The following is a 19,590-nucleotide window of genomic DNA, read 5'->3' as shown; positions in this document are numbered from 1 at the left end:
TCCAAGTGTCTGTGATATTGGCCGAGGGCCCTACTGGGCTGGCAAATGAAATTTCTCTAATTCTGCGTTGAACTGTGCGAGTTTCACGTCGACCTGTTGAGATTCTTTAACTGAGTTTTGCGGGGGTCGAGCCTGTGTGCAGATAACTAGGGAAGATTCTCTCGCTGGCTGCAAGAGCACGTTTACTCTGGTGCTTCAAGGGATGACTTTTAAAACAGCCTGTTGTCTCTTTCTCCCCGCTGTTCACTTATTAGGTGACTTTGAACTCGTGGGTGGATTCCCTCGCAGATGATTTCCCTCTGAAGAAAGGGAATGATAAATACTCTCTTGAGTTATTGTATAGCTGTTGAAAATGAAATGGCATTTTCGAAGCTCTTCTGAGTTGTCGCGAAGCGCAGTGCCCCATCGAGTATTGTATTTCTTTGCTTCGGTTTGCTTTCAAAACTTACAGCATTCCAATTATCTTACTGTTACTGAATTCAGTACTAAAGAGAATATGCTTGTTTACTAAAATGGAATTTTCAGATGATAAAAGCTTATATTTGCCAAGTGAGATAAGCCAGCTATTTGGCTAATTATGGCATGGAACTCATCCTGATTGTATATATTTTTTTCTTTCCATGTGCACATATATTTGTATTTGGAGACGTGCATCCTGTTTTCGCTTTATTTCAGAATGCATTTTTCAGTAGATGTTGAAACCACTTACATTTTAATTTTCTGAAGTGGTTTCTTTGATGGATATTTTATTATAGGAAGCACAGAACATCCAAGTCAATGGGGCCAGACATAAAATTGTGAAACAGGTAAAGGCAGGCTTTAGCTCTCTCTTTCAAGGTGACCTCCCACGTCCCCGAGGGCCTTCCTGTGTCCCAGCCAAGGTGCCCAAGGGTCGTTGGCCTCCATCTCCATCTTCAAAAGGGGGTATTTGTGGTGCCATCACAAATGTCTCAGGCTGGTAAGTTGGCCTGCGATGCTCCTTTTAGCCATCTTTGTATAGAGTGTCGTCTAAACAGGAGAGAAAGCAGAAGAAGTGAAGACAGCAAACCAGTGTTAGAACAAGACGGGGCGTCCTGAGTCTGTTCAGCTTCCTTACTGGAAGGGCCGCACCAGCAGTGGGTAGGGCCGGTTAAAGTAGAGACTGGCTCCAAAGGAAGACAGGAACGAGGAAGATAGAACATAGCAGATAGTGAGTGCTACAGGCCAGGCATTGTCCTATTGTATGGACAAGTATTGTATGTATTCTGCATCGACAGTACCTCGTTTAATTTAATGAAGAAGTATATTTTCTTTTTTTTTTAATTTTCAATTACAGTTGACATCTAATATTATTTTATATTAGTTTTAGGTGTACGGCATAGTGGTTAGACATTTATATAACTTATGAAGTGATCCCCCCAATTAGTATAGTACCCACCTGGCACTATACACGGTTATTACAATATTATTGACTCTATTCCCTGTGCTGTACTTTACATCCCCGTGACTATTGGGTAACTACCGGTCTGTACGTCCTCACCCCTTCACCTTTTCCACCCAACCCCCTCACCCCTCCACCATCCAGCAACCGTCAGTTTGTTCTCTGTGTCTATGAGTCTGTTTCTGTTTTGTTTGTTCGTTTATTTTGTTCTTTAGATTCCACATAGAGGTGAGATCATGTGGTATTTACCTAAGAAATATATTTTCTTAAGAACGTACTTGAGAATAAACATTTCTGGAGAAAAGCAGAAAGCCTCTTTTCATCTAGCTCCTGTTTCTCTGAGAGTTCCTGCTGCTGACCCTCAGACAAGCTCTCCCTACTCCTTTTTCGTGTTTAAACAAACAACTCTAAGAACTAAATTGTGTGTTTGATGTTTTTTCTTTTTTTTTAAGTTCCAAGGAAAAATAATGGTCATTTCTCTAAGGAAAACATATACCAGTGAAGTCATAGAAGTTTCGAAAAATTTTGGAGTAATGAAAGTTTGCACAGTACAAAATAAAATAATGACAGTGACATTATATTACTTTTGAAGGACAAAAGTAGGCAAACATCATCAGAGATTAGGCACTTTTAGATTGCACCAGGAGATTATCGTTCTGCTGTTCTGCATTTGATGGGACTTCTCAAGAATAGAGCTTTAGATGTTAGAATAGAAGGTCTGCTCCCTTGGGGCTGGTCATCATGGCTCTGGAGCTGTCTGGGAAGCTGGCCACATCCAGCGTTCTCTTTCAGAAGTTGAGGTCTGGGCAGTCTGAGCTTGACAGGGGGCACATTCAGCTCAGTTGCCTGTAGAAACTACTGAACTTTGCGCAGGCTGTGGGTGGCAAAGCACTTGTGTGTGTCCACCCTGCTGTTCAGCTCGGAGCCACCACTGGTTTTCATTATGACTTCAACAGGCAGCTTTGAGGGCTTCTCTATTATTCCAGAGCCTCACACTCTGTAATGAGTAATAAAGGATCACAGACACTTCAGATGTAAAGAGCTGAACAATAATCAAGCAGTAAAGGCAACGCATTGGGACTTTTCCACATAACACTCTAAGTAAAAAACCAGAAAACTTTAGTTGCTTCATTTTATTTTCTTGCCTTGATTAATTTGGGTATGAATTTCATCCTGGCCATTTACTAGCTGTGTGACTTTGGGCATTTTACCTGACCTCACTGTGCCCTGTATTTTTTTTTTTTTTAAGTCTATGAAATGGAGCTAATAATAGTTTCCATCTCATGGGGATAATTTGGGGGATTAAATGAGATAATTCATACAGAGTGCTTTGTAGTAGCTCTGCTCATATAAAAGCTTGTTCGGTAAAGGTTAGCTCTCATTATTATCATTTTAATTTCAAATGAAATGAATGCATAGTCTTCTTAAAAACCTTCCATGACATACATTTTCAAACACAAACACACAGATTGGTGTAATTAACCCTCCTCCCTTCCCATACACTTGCCCATGCCAGCATTGACAATGATCAATATTTTATCAATCTTATTTCATATAGCCTCCTTGTATTTCCTCATATTTTAAAGCAAATTCCAAGCATCATGTCATTTTCACCCATATATCTGAGTTTCTTTGTGATATTAAAATCCCTAATATGCTAAGAGTTCCTTGGGACTATGTCTTCTTAACCTCGAACCCCAGCTTTTAAAGGAGTTACTAGTTGAAGTTAGTAAAAATCTCTACCGATGCTTGTTTAATTAGTGAATGAATAGCCCAAACAGCCTTCCTTGACTTTATGGGAGATGCTCCATAAATATTTGTTGAGTGAATACATGAGAATAGGAATTTTATAGAGATCCTAATATTTATGGAGATGTACGTGTTTTACAAAATCAACAAATATTTTTAATACTTTGATGAGACTTTCCCACAGATTTAATGTTGCCGTGAACATTAATAATGTCCAAATAATTAGCCCTTGCAAAGTTTAATTCTGATATTCAAATTATTTGTGAATGTCTGACCGTAGGCGACTTCATGAAAAGCAATTAGATTCTTCAAACGCATGACAAATCCTTTATTACTGTGCTTATTAAGTGACACGGTTTACAGAAAACCAAATAGAATTAAATAACATTGAACCTGAAATCTACCACAGACTCAAGATATACAAGTTATACTTGGCAAGGCAAAACTTCTCAAACACTAGGTTGTTTCAGGTGAAAGATAAATTTCCATTAAGTAATTCCAACATGTTTTTTGTTTTTGTTTTTTTTTTGTCTTACAGACATTTCCTTTGGCAATAACTTCCACTTTAGCTTTTATTATATAAAAATAGAACAAAATTTCATTATATACAAACATTACATTACACAATGTACAGGTTAAAAACACTAAGAAAATGGCAAGCTGGAAGCGAAATGAAAGTCAGTAGCATGATAAGAAAAATTAAATACGGCACACATTTCATAAAAATTACATTAACTACGTTTTTGTTTGCAAATACCAAACAGTACCAATGTGATTGGAAATAGCTTCCAACAACTTCATTTTAAGGCACATCTTGCATATTTATATATACAACACTGAAACCGGTCAATAACTTAGGGACTTCTCAGAGTGTGTATGTGTGAAGACATGCAGCGTGGGATTACACATTTTCATTGGCTTCCTTCTTTGGGGACAGGTACCTGCCAGGGGAGGACTGATAGAGGGGTACCCCAATCTCCTGCAAGTCTGGGAGCCTCCCTGGACGAGGAGGGGAGAGCAGAGTGACTGTCCTGTCATAGTCCCTGTGCAGCACTTTCTCATAGACGCTCTGCAGCCCCACTGTCTTGGGCAGCTGGGCCTGGTAGTAATTGTCCCTGCGCAGAGGGTCCCGAGGCAGCGACGTGCTCTTGCAGAAGGTTGACATCTGGGCTGCCGGGTGAGGCGAGGGATGGGTGTTGGGCCCTCCACATGAAGGACTCCAGCAGCGGTCAGAGTGGCCCAGGATCTTACACTCAGCAGTGCACGCCCACAGCCCTAGCATAAAGAGAAAGGGAGAGAGCACAATGACTGTTACTGAGATTACTACGCATTTCCGCTTCCATCTTCAGAATGGCAGACAGGGTCAGGGTGGCTGAAAAGGAAAGAGCCTGTGTGAAGATGAACGCCAGTGACTCAAGATTTGGAAGGGATGCTGCTTCCTGTAAAGTCACCTAACTCCAAGTTGGCTCAAAAAAGATAAGCAGAATTCCCCTCCTCAGAGAGCGGGCATCGCCCCCGTCTCCTCCTACCAGGGTAGGGCTGCGCTTAATGCAAGTGATGGAGCTGCCTCCACTAGGCGTTTTGAAATTCACCGCGAGGCCTGGCTGGATCCGGAACTCTAGGACTGAAAAAAAGTGGGGAAGAGGATGGGGGCCTGGGGACGGAGATGGAGAAGGGGAAGGGGCGGCAAAAGGGGAGGGCGAGGAGGAATGCTGAACTCGGCAGGAAGGGAGAGTCCTCACCACTCTGCATATGGTTGATGAGGTCCTTTTTCAGAGCGTCCCCGCTAATGTCGGAATCGCTGTCGTTGAAATCACTGTCCCCTTTGCCGCTATCTTTGCCACTGAATTTCTCTGCTTCTCGGCCGGAGATGGTGTTGAAGGAGTGTCCTTTCCAGACCGCCACAGGGGGCGCCGGCTCCTTTCCGAAGCCCGGGGAGGCACCGTAGGGCTGCAGCAGGGAATGGGGTGGCGGGGGAGGGGGGGCGGCGGGAGGACGGGAATGAGGGGTGGGCAAGAAACAAACAAAAATACAGGTGCGACAGGTTAGGCATCTCCCGCGCACGCTCACCCAGACCCCTCCAGTCTTCCCCCAGCCTGTTCGCCGGGCACCGAGGGTTGCCCAGCCGAAGGAAGGCCTCACCTCGGCGTGCGCGCCGCGGAGCCGCTGCTGCCCCTCGAAGTGACAGGAGCTTTCCCCGGTGGCACTGCCGCCCTCCGAGCCCGGCACTTCGGCCGCCGCGACCGCGGGCGGGGGCGCGTCGGCCGCAGGGCTGCCAAAGGGCGCTTTGCCGCTGCCAGGGAAGGTGAGCACGTCGAACATGTTGGGCCGGGGCCCAGCTCCCCGGGCGGCCTCCTCCGGGGAGCCAGGAGCCGAGGCGCCGCCGCCCGCCGCCCCGGGCCGCTCTTCCCGGCGGGGCCCCCCTTTGCGCACCTCCTTCTTGCGGCGATTGCAGGTGGTGGCGATGGCGATGATGGCGGCCAGCAGCAGCGTGCAGCTCCCGGCCAGCACGATGATGACGATCAGAGGCGTGTCCCATTGTAGCGCCGGCCCCGACGCCGCGAGCCGCGAGCCCGGCGGGCGAGAGCGCTCCGCGCTCCCAGCACTGGCGGGAGCCCCCGGCCCGCGCCCGCCGCCTGCTGTCACCACGAAGCTGACGGTGGCGGTGGTGGAGAGCGGGGGACGGCCGCCGTCCGATATGACCAGCAGAGCCCGGAACACGCGGCCCGGGGGCTCCTGCGAGAGGTCGCCGGTGAGCACGATCTCCCCCGTGCGGCGGCCGATGGCGAAGGCTTCTCGAGGCTCCTGCTGCAGGAGGTCGAATGCCAGCTCCCCGTTGGCGCCTTCGTCCACGTCCCGGGCCTGCACGCGCGCCACGGCTGTGTCCCTTGGGGTGCGCCCGGGGACCGCCACTTCCAGGGAGCCGTTGGCCGGCGCCGGGTGCACCAGGACCGGCGCGTGGTCGTTCTGGTCCAGCACCCGCACTTGCACAAGGGCGCTGCTGGAGAGCTGAGGGGAGCCACCGTCACTCGCCTGGACGCGCACGTCTAGCTGGCGCAGCGTCTCGTAGTCGAAACTGCGCAGCGCGTAAATGGCCCCGGTCGCTGGGTCTACCGATACGTAGGTGGACACGGCCCCCCCGGCGTGGCCTACCTCGGCCTCCAGCAGCCGGTAGGTGACCTGGCCATTGCGGCCCAGGTCCGGGTCGCGGGCGGCCACCGTGGCCAAGTAGGCGCCGGGCGGGTTGTTCTCACGCACCGACACCTCGTAGACCGGCCGGGTGAAGAGCGGCGCGTTGTCATTCTCGTCGCCCACGCGCACCGTGTAGGGGCGCACGGTACGTAACGGGGGAGCGCCGCGGTCCTCCGCCACCAGCGTCAGGTTGTACTCGGCGATGCGCTCGCGGTCCAAGGATGCCGCGGTCACCACCAGGTAGCTGCCCGCGTAGGCCGGCTGCAGCCGGAAGTGCTCGTGCCCGTAGAGGGCGCAGCGCACCTGCCCGTTGGCTCCCGAGTCCCTGTCCGAGGTGCTGACCAGCGCCACCAAGCTCTCTCGCGCCGCCCCCTCTGGCACCAGCGAAATGGCACCGGCCTCTGGAGTTCCTGGCCCGGTTGACGAGGTCGCGTCCGTGCCCCCGAGAGCAGCGGCGGCGGCGGCAGCGGCGAAGGGCGAGGCGGCAGGTGCGCCTAGGGCAGCCAGCGGGGTGATGGCGATGTCCGGCGCATTATCATTGACGTCTCGGATGCGCACGATGACCTTGCAGGTGGCGGTGCGGGGCCCGGGGCCACGGTCCTGCGCCCGCACGTCCAGTTCGTAGGTGTCCTGGCGCTCGTAGTCCACGGGTCCCGCCAGGGTGAGGCGGCCTGAGCGCGGGTCGAGGCGGAAGAGGCGGCGCGCCTCGGGCGGGGTGCGGGCGCCGAAGGCGAACACCACGTCGCCGTTGGGGCCCTCATCGGGGTCCGCCGCGTCCAGGTCGAGCAGCAGCGAGCCCACGGGCGCGTCCTCCGCCAGCTCCACCTCGGCCACGGCGCCCTGAGGGAAGGCCGGGCTGTGGTCGTTGGCATCTAGCACGCGTACGCTGAGGGCGGCCGTGGCGGAGCGCGGCGGGCGGCCGCCGTCCTGGGCCACCAGCTCCAGGCTGTAGGCGGCCTGGCTCTCGCGGTCCAGCTCCTGCAGCAACACCAGGTCGGCGCACTGGGCGCCGTCCGCGCGCGTCTGCAGCTCCACTCGGAAGGGGCTGTGCGGCTCGGCCAGGCGCACGCTCTGCAGCCCGTTGGCGCCCACGTCCTCGTCCACCGGCACCTCCAGGGGGATGCGCGTGCCCACCGCCGCGCCCTCCGACACCTCCACGGGGATCTGGGCCCGGGGGAAGCGGGGCGCGTGGTCGTTGACGTCCCTCACCTCTACCTCCACGTGCACCAGCCTGAACTGCTCCTGCGAGAAGCTGACCACGTCGAAGGCCAGCACGCACTGCGGGGCCTGGCCGCACAGCCGCTCGCGGTCCAGGCCCGCGTCCCCGACGGTCAGCTGCCCGTCGCCCTCGCGCACCCGGAGCAGCGAGCTGTTGAATTGCTTCATCAGGCGGAAGCTTGTGTCCCCCGACACTTTCATATGCAGGTCCTCAGCCAGAGTCCCGATGACCGTGCCAGGGGCATCCTCCTCGAAGGTGCTGTATCGCACCGTCTTGCTCTGGGTCACTGAGAGCACCCAACAGAGGCTGAAGAGCTGCAACGGGAAAAGGCAGGGGATGCCCCGGCGCCTCGCTGGACTCATGCCGCCAGCCCCAAGTGCTATTCCAAAAGGCTGAAGAAGAGATTCCTCTCTGGTTTGCAGGTCCGGGCGTGAGTCCCAGGCTCCTCGGAGCACCTTCTGTGCGAGCCCGGTGCGAGAGAAGTCTGCCGGCTTCAGCTCGGCGGCTGGGGCTGGCGCTGGCGCTAGGGACGCGCGGACCCGCCTTCACTCTGCACCTCGCTCTCCTTTCTCCTCTCTCGCGCTGCGCCGCCGAGCGCCGCCTCCGTTTTTATAGCCGTCGATATGCAAATCACCCGAGCCAGGCAGCCAATGGCGACCTAGTCCTTGCGCCGCTCCTACGCCAGCCTCTGACAATCCCTTTAATGTGGGAAGGCTTAGAGGGGAAAACAAGAAAGGAAAATTAAGGAGTCTTTCCTTTGTTTCTTTAACTCCTTTTGCTTTTTCCCTTTCCTATCGCGCCCTGCGTGTAGAGGAGTTGGCACAGGTTTTATTTATTGTGCCCCCCTGGTGATGGCTGCTTGATTTAAGAGCAAATACGGTGGGATTTCGCGCTCGTGGCTCGGGAACCCCCCCCTCCCGCTCTGCATTTTGCACCTAGGAGGCTTTCAAGCGCCCGCAGCCCTCTCTCCACGGACTTGCTCTTCCCGATGAGGCTCTGCTCGCCTTCTCTCCCAGCTTCCCACGGTGCCCAGAATAGCCTCTCGATTAAGGAGCCCAAAGGAGAATGGAAAATTAATTTTATTCAAATTTGTGTACGCAATTATGTTTTGCTAGCGTGAGCCCCAGTGAGCAGAGTTGTCACTTCCTTTTCAAGAACGAGCCTTGCGATGTGTTAGTATGCGTGTCACTGTCCAAATGGCTTTCTTAAGTCCTGGGCGCTAGCAGGCAAGGAAAAAAAAAAAGTTCCAAATAGGATTTAGCATAAGCTTGAGGAGATTTGGAAAGGTTTCAAAGATCAGACTGTATCAAAGGCTTATGAAGCCCTCGTTAGCAGTGGAAATAGAATAGCGTGGCAGGCGATCCCATTGGAGGCCCCAATGTCTGTATTATTTCACTGTGACAAGCTAAGGGGAGAGAAAGTTGAACAGTTTCCACAGCGGAGTTGGGCTAACTTGAATATAATGAGCAAACGCCACATGTATCCATTATGTTCCTCTATTCATCCCCAATCACTGCCATAACTCTCAGGCTAAACGGTGATGGGCGCTGAATTCCACACAATACCCAGCTCGTATTAAAGTGCGTTTAGAGAACTTTCCCTCCCGACGCCTTGTTCCGCCTATTTAGAGGATTTTCTTTCTATTCTAATAGGGCCTCTCTGGGAAGCAACACTCATCCTGTTCCAGAAGAACAAAATCACAGCATGATGTTGAAACCTGGCACGAACCTGGGGGAACTTAACCATCTGCCTAAGAAAGTGTGCGGCTTAGGCATTGCTAAGCTCTGGGCTGGGCGGTTCCGAGGCTGGTCAGGCTTCTCGTGTCCCCCACAGGTATCGTCCTCCAGCATCCCTGAAGATTAGGGAGATGGGGCTCTAAGCAGGAACTAGGAGAATTCTTATTGATTCTTGTCGAAGAGCTTTACTGAGCAGGTTATGCAAATGCACACGAGAGGTAACAGCAAAAGTCAGGGATAGAAGATTTTTTTTTTTTTAAAGGCGATGGACGGATTTGATAAACCGACTGCGTTCAGTAAGCGTTCTTTTGAATTCTGTTTTCAGTCCTGCTGCTAGCCTCCTGTGTTTTCCTTTCCTTTAAATCTGAGGGAATGTGCTGGTCGCCACGCCCCCCTCGCCCCCACCAAGACATACAAGAGTCCCCTCAGAGCAGGGAGACCAAGCAGGGAGCTGGGTGGGCAGTGGGGATGAGGCAGGGTGAAGGAGGTGCTCGGAGTTGCCTGAGAGCAAAACATGCAGCCCCAGCCATCAATACTAAAAGCTCTTGTGAAACTGGGGCTGGGGCGGTGGGTACGTGATGGCCACCTCTGAGCTGTCGTGCCTCTCGGTTCCTTTTGCCACCTCCTCCCCCTTGCAGCCCTGGGAATGCTAAAAGCAATGAGGCCAGACAACTGCCAGCTCGCAGGGACGTGGAAAGAGCGACGCCCCCTACAGGACGAGCCCAATTGTGAGCCATCTGTTCCGCTTCTTCTCCCTCCCAGCTGCCAGTTAATAGCTTGCTCCGTCTCTGCTCACGCCCGAGAGACGTTTCTCGGAGGGTTATCTGCAGCCGAAAAATCCCGGTCTTCTTTCTGAGTCCCGCGACTCCCCCACCCTGGCCTGGGGCCCGCTGGCGCCCTCCCTCACCGGCCTTCCGGGGTCAGCCAGACTCGAACAGGTTCAGGACTCGGCAGTCGGACAGCGGCCTCCTCGCTGCCTCTCTCGTAACTCCGAGAGGTCAGCCGGCGCCCCGCAGCTGCTGCTGAGCCGAGAACCCGCGGAGAGGGGATGGAGGGAGAGGGCCGAGCGGCCGGGGCCTCGGAGAGAGGCTGTCTTCTGGCGTTCCCACGACTAGGCACTTGCCCAGAGCCCGGTCGCTAGTGGCTGCGAACCGGATCCTACATCTGCGTCCCGGCGCCTGTCAGTTCTGGGCTGGACCGCGGGAGTCCAGCCGCGCGGTTTAATTTTTTTTTTTTTTTCTTAGCAGGAATATCTGAACGACCTAATATTTTTACTCCGAGCATTTCCACGTCATCATGCTCATTCTCAAGACTGAAATAAACGAAGGCGTGTTTGGGGGCAGAAAGGTGGGAGGAGCAGGCAAAAGCCAAGAGCCGGGAGGAGGGGTGTGGGGCGGCTAGTAGCAAGTCCAAAGCATTTCATCCTCTGCTAGCTCCTCGGTCGCTCGGAAGTGGCCACGACAACGGCGGCACCAGGCAGCGCGGAGCGCGGAGCTCCGGGCGGGGATTCGGGGAGCAGAGCGAGCGCAGATCCGGGGAGCAGAGCGCGGAGCTGGGGTTCGGGGAGCAGAGAGCGGGCGGGGATCCGGGGAGCAGAGCGCGGAGCTGGAGTTCGGGGAGCAGAACGCGGAGCCGGGGTCCGGGGAGCAGAGCGCACGCACCGCTGCGGAGGCCCGCACGCAGGCCCTTCCCAGCCGGCGGTGGAGGTGTGAAGGCGCGCGAGCAGACTGAGCTCTGGCCCCCGCCGCCTGCAGCCTCCGGATTATGGAAATACGATTGAAAATAGCGCATCAGTGCCTACGGCGACTCCCCGGGAGAGCGGAGTGCCCGGGGAGGTGGGGCCGGAGGAGGAGGGGGCGGGGAGCGGAGCTCGCCTCGGTGGAGCTGATCCGGCCCCCCGAAAGCCGCCCAGATCGACTTGTTACCATACCAAAGGCCTGGGCTGGCTCAAAGGAGCCCCTTTCTCTCGGTGTTAGCAACTTCGCCGGCAACTGTCTCGAAATCCTGAGAACAAACACAGGCCCCACAATGGCCGGCGTTTCCCTGGAATGCAGAAGCTGGGTTTCTGCTACCGAGCCTAATGCCCGCATTGTGACACTCGCGTGCAGACCCCCGAGATTGACACGCGCGTCACGTGACGGATTAGGGCTCTAGGAAAGTTTTCAAAGCAGCTACAATGGGGGACTCAGCCTGATCTGATATCTCCCACAGTTTAGTGGGCAAGAAAATCAGGATATGTTCTCATATGTAATAGGATTATCTTTTCCATTTCAAGTTCTATACAGCATGTAATTTATTTTTAATTAGGATTATATCTACCAGGAAAGGGAACTAGGCTTCGCTGGAAAGTGTGATTCTAAGGATGGTTGGAGGGAGGGGTCATTTTTTAACCCTTTAATTAAAAAAAAAAAAAGCTCAGAGCTCATCGGTTTTCCATCCACAGTCCAGGGGAGTTTGCAGCAAGTACCTGCAAACTTGGCCAGAGAACAGATTTGTCTCTTCAGGGCCATCAGATTCATTTCTGTAAGGAAGCAAACCTTGTAGAAATCTCTTAGAATTCCTAAATCTCTGGGTTTTCCTGGAGTTTGCTCTCTAGAAATGTAACCAAGCTCTTTTCTATCCCCCAAACACCTGACACATATATATTTAAAAAGTTCCGCCCACTGTTATTGGGCTGTCACTATTGGCACAATGACTTTTAAACTTTCATACTAAACCACAAAACAACATCCTCCATAGCGCCAATTCAAATTCAGCAGTCAGACAATGCAACAATTTGGGGTAAAGGTAACTGCTGTTCAATCATTACTTTTGGATTGACTGCAGTACCTGACACTCACAACTCGAACTGGTCCCAGGTCTCCAGCCACTTGTATTTTTGCGTGTTCCGTGTGTCAGCAGCCTCTGGGATACTCACTTTACCAGGTAAGAAACCGGCTGTGGACTGCAGGCTCTGGGATCATCCGGCTTGAGTTCGAATCTGGTCATTATCACTGATTCGCTGTGACAGTGGGCAGGTTACTTTAGATCTCTCTGTATCTTAGTTACTTGATCTCTCTGTATCTTAGTTCATTCACCTGCAAAATAGAGATAATAATAGTACTTTGTAAGGTTGTCTCAAGGACTGTGTCAGATACAGTATCAGATACTCAGGAAGTCCTCGACATGTATTAGTTATCATTTTATCTTAAAACACAGGGAAGAAACATCAGAAGCCATGTAATCTAAACTTTTTATTTTATAGGTAAGGGGTTTGTTCAGTAAGAAAAAGAAAAAATTCCTTCCCTTTCTTGACTGCTGCTTCTTTACTGTCGTTACAGCTGTCCTTCTGATTCCTTTCTTATTTTCGTCCTCCTTCTAGAAATGCTGATAGAAATAGTGGTAGGTGTATAGATCCCCAAGGAATGAGAAAATAGTCATGTGAGAGTTCAAGTAACTTTCATGTCCTCATGTCATTTCAAAATCTTTTGATACCTTACTCTCTGGTTAAGATTAGATAATGACAAAAGAAATTTTCAGGAGACTTTTTTTTTTTTTTAGCCACCCATTTCCACAAAAGCCACCTACAGACACAAATATTTAATGGACAGCAACCCATAATTCTGGGAGAGAAACTGTTATACTTTAAGAGGAGCCTAAGGAGATATGATGACTAAAGGTGGTATTCTGGAAGAAAAAATGACATTAGGGAAAAACCAAGGAGATCTGAATAAAGGATGGACTTTAGGTAATAACAATGTATCAGTATTATTTATTAATGGTAATGAATGTATCATAATAATGTAAGATGTTAACAATAGGAGAAATTGGGTATAGAGTTTCTGGGAACTCTACTATTTTTGCAATTTTTCTGTAAATCTAAACAGTTTTAAAATATAAAGTTTGTTTTAAAATAAGAATCAAAGGAATCCTAGACCCTCCCTGCCAGCCCTGACTCAGGGGACATAGAAGAGGGAGGAGACGGTGACCTGTGTGAGAAGCGCTGTGATGAAGGCCTCACACTGCTGCTGCTCACAGGTGGCTGCCCCCCCCGTCTTCGGGAGAGTGGACTCCCTGGACACAGCATCCCAAGAGCAGCCGTGCAGGTGTGCGCTCCACGCCTGTGTGAGCCCAGCGGGGAGGGGCAGGATTTTGCCGGGAAGGTGACTTTGAGCTGAGTGTTGAAGGATGAGTAGAAATTACGTAGGGATATGAGGGGAGAGGAAAGGGTGGAGACGACAGGGCATGCCTTGCTGGAGGAACAGCAGATTCAGCGGCACGAAGGTCTGAGGGCTGCGGTGTAGGGAGCGGTGAAGGGCAGGGTAGGGGCATTGGGGTGCAGAAAGCCAGAGCCAGCAGGTAGGGGCTTTATGCATCATGTTAAGGAATTCCAGTTTTATCCTTAAGGCACTGGGGAGCTGTTGAGGGCTGTTACCCCTGAAACCAATAGGCTCAGTAGGGTGAAAGGGGTCTGAAAGAGGAGGAGGGAAGGGAAGTGGAGGAAAAAGCCGAAACCGGTGGACTTCGATCTGGGAGGGAGGGGAACGGCAAGTCTCTCGAAAGACTGGTTAGGGAGCAGTGACTGGCTAGTTAGTGGTCTGGCCGAATCCCAGGAGACTCGAGGCAGAGAGGTGGGCAAGGAGATGGCACTTGCCTGCTATATGTGTCTTCAGCTGAAGACTGTTTCCTAATGCGCCAGTCCTGCCTCCTCCTCTAGCCAGAGGGCGCTGAAGCCGAGGGTGTGGGAGGAGCAGTTTGGCGATGCTCTGGCCATCACCAGGTGGCTGGAGGATGCAGTTCCTCCTGGAAACCTTCTCTTGGATGTCTGCTTCCAAAGACGATCCACGAAAAGCAGTGGGAGGCAGGGAGATTTTTGTTGTTGTTCAAAAACTGAAGCTTCTCTAGTTCAGCCAGAGCAAGTCTCAATCTCAGTGTATCTTCTGTTGGGCGTCTGTCCAAGAAAAATGGTGGTGGGGCGGGAGTGGGGTGTTCCGCGGCTGGCCGTGGCCTGGGGGTGTGGACAGAGAGAGCCAGTGCTGCCTTCATTGCTTGAGCATTCAGTGCGGGGGTGGGGTAGGGGGAGAAGTTAGAATTTTCCTGGAGCCCTTTGGTTGGAAAGTGTGGGTTAGTGGATGTGGCCTGGACTCCTGGGACCTTGGTTCATGGTTCATGGGCACTTCAAAGCAGAAGTAGGACCAATTCCAGAGTTCATGGCAGAAGAAAGAGGTTTTTAAATAACTAAAGGAGCCCTCGGCGGGGAGCAAAGAACCACAAATCTCTGGTCAGGCCATGCACAGTTCTGGAGTTAGATAAATTGGATGGATTATCGCTTTCAGAGCTCAAAACATGTTGCTGCAAATTTTGAGTTTGTTATTAATAAATATCACATGATTCAAAAGAAATTAAAGCAGAAAGCTAGAGCCTTTTCGAGGCAGAGAGAATTTTAATCATTGACTAGTCTTTTTTTTTTCCCCCTCAATGTCATTGTTCTGTTAAGTGCACAAGACTTCTGACTCAGGCCTGCCTTTGCATCTGATGGCTCGAACTCCAAGTGGGTCACTATCCACTTTTGAAATGGAAATGCAGTCTGCACAGCAGCCTCATCCTCAGAGCCCTGGGACCCGGGCCCAGTCAGGGCACAGCAGAGGCTGGCGTTATAAATTTCTCCATAGATCTGAGAACAGTTTTAGGCTATTGATCTCACGTCACCCAGCATCGAGATGGAGTGACGGCTGATAAACTGCATGGTGACAGGCTGCGGCCTTGGGAAAAAAAAGAGTCTAGATGTGGGATGAAAAAAAAAAAGAGCTGATGGATTAGTTATCTGCCTCCCAGTTCCTCTCACCCTGGATTTTTTTCTGAACACTTTAGAAGCATTTATTTTCAGGGAATTTTACAGTTTTCTCTTTGTCCTTCAGAGGTGCTTTGGTGTATGAAACCTCTCAGGGAATTTAGATAAAATCATTATTATATGTAAGCTCACTAGCTCTCAGAAGTCCCCAAAGCTTTGCTCTTAGGCCTAAACCCTTAGCAGGCTTTTACCTACACAGGCACAAGATGGGGTGCAAATAACCATCCGAGTTCATACTAATTGATGATTCTTTAGTGAAATTACCCAGCCTGCAGTCCTCAAATACTACATGCTTTATTTAATAGGGGACAGTGGGTGAGAGGGACATTGGCGGAGGTGGGGACAGGGGATGTGATGTTCTGTGGCCAATATTTAAATGAGCATTTCCCCCCCCCTCCCCGCCCACCCCAGCCTTTTTGAATCCAGCTCTTCTGTCCAAAGGGCAGTGTGGATAACACGTTAGTTCAAGAAGGCCTGGGCCACTTCAGAGGGATCTTGGGGAGGTGAGGTGAGAGGGCCAGGGAGAGTGGGGGAGAGGGGGATTAGAGGAGTGTGGCAGATCATTTGTGTTCGGGGTGAATAAAGGTTGAATTCTTGCTGCCCTGGCTCCAAGCTCCTGCTTTGGTGTCCAGTGTGAGCATCCAAAGGGGAAGAATGGGCTGCGCCACGCACTGAACCCAGAGCCCTCTCGAGCACAGCTGGCTGTTCGTAGGGCATCAATCTTGCTTTGCTTTGCTTGGGGAGCTTTGTATAGAGCCCGGGGTCTCCAGGGACTAAGAAGAGGGTTAGGCGGAGGGATCAGAGCCCCCACAGGGAAAAATAATGTGACAAGCTGTCAGAACATGGTGACTGGGTGACTCCTGTTCCCTCAGTGGCCAGGGGTCCTGCTGAGCCCTTCGTCCTTCAAGGTTGGGAGCTGGGAGGAGGGAACAATATAGGATGTGTGATGGATTACACACCTTTCCATCAAACCCCAGTGGAGGCTTTTGCTGGACTTCTGGAAAAGGAGGAGTGGAGTGGCTTTTTCTAGGAGTGGGATGTTGCAAGTAGAATATTTGGGAGGGGAATTCTCCCAAATATAAGGAGCCATAGAATCCATAGGGATCAAAGAGGCTGCTTGGTGAGGTTAACTGTGGTCACTAGGAGGAAATTCAGGGGACAAAAGCAAAATACAGCATGTGAGAGTTTGAGGCAGAAGTTCCTTAACGCAGGATATTGTATCAGTCAGTATAGGCCAGGTTGTGCTTCAGTAATAAACAACCCGCAAATCTTAGCAACTTGAAACAACAAGTGTATTTTTTGCTTACTTTGCATGTCCATCGCAGTTGGGCCGGGAAAAGTGCTGCATGCTGTCCTCATTTGGGGGCTCAGATTGATGGAGTAGCCACCATCTGGAACTTTCTCCTCATTGTGGCAGAGGGAAAAGGGAATGCAGCAAACTATGCATTGGCTCTTGAAGTTCCCACCCAGATATGACAGACCTCACTTCTGCTTTGTCTGTTTCCAAGTCCTGATAATATAGTACAAGGTTCCTTCTGCCTAAGTCATTAGAAGGTGGGCTTGAGGGGACAGAGCTGGACGAAACCCTTAGACCAAGTGCCAGGGCGTGTGCTCTAAGCTTGTCTCATTCTCAGGTTTTGGATAAACCATTGCCTCTTTTCTTTTCTTTCTTTCTTTCTTTCTTTCTTTCTTTTCTTTCTTTCCTTTCTTTCTTTCTTTCTTTCTTTCTTTCTTTCTTTCCTTTCAACAACTCTTTCTTTCTTTCTTTCTTTCTTTCTTTCTTTCTTTCTTTCTTTCTTTTCTTTCTTTCTTCCTTCCTTCCTTCCTTCCTTCCTTCCTTCCCTTCCTTCCTTCCTTCCTTCCTTCCTTCCTTCCTTCCTTCCTTCTTACTTCTTTCTTTCTTTCTTTCTCTCTCTCTCTCTCTCTCTCTCTCTCTCTCTCTCTCTCTCTCTCTCTCTCTCTCTCTCTCTTTCTTTCTTTTTAAACTTTCTTTTTCTTTCGTTCTTTCTTTCGTTTGTTTCTTTCCTTTGTTTCTTTGTTTCTTTGTTTCTTTTTCTTTCTAACTTTTCTCTCTCTCTCTCTCTCTCTCTCTCTCTCTCTCTCCCTCTCTCTCTCTCTCTCTCTCTCTCTCTCTTTCCATGTGGAGGACAATAGCAGTTGGGAGAAGTGATGGTCAAAGGCATATATGTCTCTGAACTCAAGGAAGGTCAGAAAGAAATTAGAAGTGTCCTCATGTGACACATTCCTAAATTACAGCTTCAGACTAATTGGTGAGGAAACCCCCCAAGAGTGAAAGGCTGAGTATTGGCGATGGGATTACATGTCCTCTCCCTCGTACTTGGGGAAAACGTGCTGAAAGTATCTTCATTAATCAGAGTCCTAACGGCTTTCACTTTTACAACCATCAACTGACTCCCAGGATCAAAAACATTTTACGAAGCGACTTTCAGAGTGTGAAACTGTATTCTGCCGAGCGCCTTACAGTGGGTTATACCATCTGCCTTTCAGGGGTTTCCAGTCACGTGGATGGAAGTTCTCAGGGCAGCTAAACAAATGCTGAGAACAACATGAATATGAATAGTGACACTCTGGGAAGTCTGGATAATGAATTTTTTTTTGCAGGGTATTCAGTAGAGAAGGGATCATGAATAACACTTAGGAAAAATGAAAAATGGGAGCGGGAGAATTCTGTTCATTATCGTGTGTGCCATCCACAGGGCTAGGCACTGGCGTACAAACTTTTGCCTTCTAGGACGTTTTGGTGAGTGAGGAAGGCAGCTGCACCACCGTACGACTTTAGTATAATGTGGTTAGTGATAAATTTACTGACAAATGCCCAGGAGAGAGGATCAGATCCTGGGAGCTCACTTATGAAGAGGAAGAGATGGCTTAGGAGATTCCTTGTGAGAAGGAGGAGCTATTTTAGGACAAACACTGGACTTGAGATTAAGCATAGGGCAGGAGAAATTGCCATGGTGTACATCCTCATATGACCACTAATATCCAAAAGACCCAGGGACTAAAATATCTCCTGTTAGAGATGAATATGACATAATAGTCATATTTTTTGAAGTAGGTGAGTTATAACTAATGCCTAAAACAATACGATAGTTAAATGTAGAATTTACAGAATTAAGGAGCACTGAATGCTATGCTGAGATTCTGGCCTAAACACTCTATTTCCAAATTTGTTAAACAAAATAGATAATACTTGTTCCACCTATCTCGGAGTTGAGGTGAAGGTCCCAGGATCTAAGGACGGCAGAAGGCTCTTATGACTGTAAGACATATGCATCATGCTGTAGTGCTAACGGGCATGCTTGAGCTAAAGGGACACGGAGCCAGCTTTACAGATGTGTGGTGGGTGGGAGACGAGGAGGGAAGGGAAGCAGCTTGGGGCAACTGCCAAAGGCAAGAAAGAGGCTAAATCTGAAGTCCATGGAAAGTTTGCAGCACCTTTGGTCCAAGAGGTGGGAGGCAGGGGTAAGGGGAAGATGGGTAGAGCTCTGCTCAGTTGGGGATGGGAGGGGTTAGGGGCGAGATGCGGGTTAGAGAAGAGGGTGTTCACTGCTTTATCCTCAGTGCCTGGCCTAAGGAAGTCACTAATAAATGTGTGTTGGGATGAATGCATGGATGAAATAAGCATCTCCTTCAGCTGTACCAGTGGCCTGATGTCTACTCTCTGCCCCTGCCCCCCACATAGGCAGGAGACTCCTGGTTAATTTTTTTTCAGTATGTGTATATGAGAGCATGTATGTACTTAATTTTACCCATACCTCCACCTTGCCCTTGGGCAACCATCAATTTGTTCTCTATATCTATAGGTCTTTTTCTGTTTTGTTGTGTTTATTCATTTATTTTGTTTTATTTTAGATTTTCCATATAAGTGAAATCATATGGTATTTGTCTTTCTCTGCCTGACTTATTTCACTTAACACAATACTCTCTAGGTCCATCTGTGTTGTTACAAGTGGCAAGACTTCATTCTTTTTTATGGCGGAGTAATATTCCATTGCATATACATATCTTCTTTATTCACTCATCTATCGATGGATACCTACACTGCTTCCATATCTTGGCTATTATAACTGATGCTGTAATAAACATAAGGGTGAATATCTTTTTGAATTACTTTTTTTTTTTGTTTTCTTCGGATAAATACCCAGAAGTGAAATTGCTTGGTGAAAAAAATTTATTTATTTATTCATTCATTCATTCATTCATTTACTTACTTATTTACTCACTTATTTACTTACTTACTAGGCGAGGCAACCATTGGTTGACCTCACAGATTGCAAGGACCTTGTCAGCTTACACCTACTGCACTTGGTCTTCCTAGGTGGTCTCCCATCCAAGTACTAACCAGGCCCGACCCTGCTTAGCTTCCGAGATCAGATGGGATCGGGCTTGTTCAGGGTGGCATGGCCATAGACGCTGGATGGAA

At 50.0% G+C, this 19,590-nt stretch overlaps 1 protein-coding gene and 1 pseudogene across 2 annotated transcripts; both read right to left on the bottom strand.

Moving 5' to 3' along the window:
• Positions 1 to 3,473: 3,473 nt before the first annotated feature.
• Positions 3,474 to 8,192, bottom strand: PCDH8 (protocadherin 8). 2 transcript variants are annotated; one of them, XM_039877347.1, is made up of 3 exons: positions 5,312 to 8,192; positions 4,912 to 5,119; positions 3,474 to 4,444 (listed from the first exon to the last, which is right to left on the bottom strand). In XM_039877347.1, the coding sequence occupies exons 1-3, from the start codon at positions 7,940 to 7,942 to the stop codon at positions 4,071 to 4,073; spliced, it is 3,213 nt and encodes a 1,070-aa protein (XP_039733281.1). In that variant the 5' UTR covers positions 7,943 to 8,192; the 3' UTR covers positions 3,474 to 4,070. The 2 variants fall into 2 exon arrangements, with proteins under 2 accessions (XP_039733281.1, XP_039733282.1); XM_039877348.1 differs by having other exon boundaries at positions 3,481 to 4,444; positions 5,603 to 8,192.
• Positions 8,193 to 19,460: 11,268 nt separating this feature from the next.
• Positions 19,461 to 19,579, bottom strand: LOC120614551 (uncharacterized; annotated as a pseudogene).
• Between the last annotated feature and the right edge of the window lie 11 nt (positions 19,580 to 19,590).

Source organism: Pteropus medius, unplaced genomic scaffold (assembly GCF_902729225.1).
Source record: "Pteropus medius unplaced genomic scaffold, Ma_sr-lr_union100, whole genome shotgun sequence".
Lineage (NCBI taxonomy): Eukaryota > Metazoa > Chordata > Mammalia > Chiroptera > Pteropodidae > Pteropus > Pteropus medius.
This window is presented reverse-complemented; position numbering and strand designations above follow the sequence as displayed.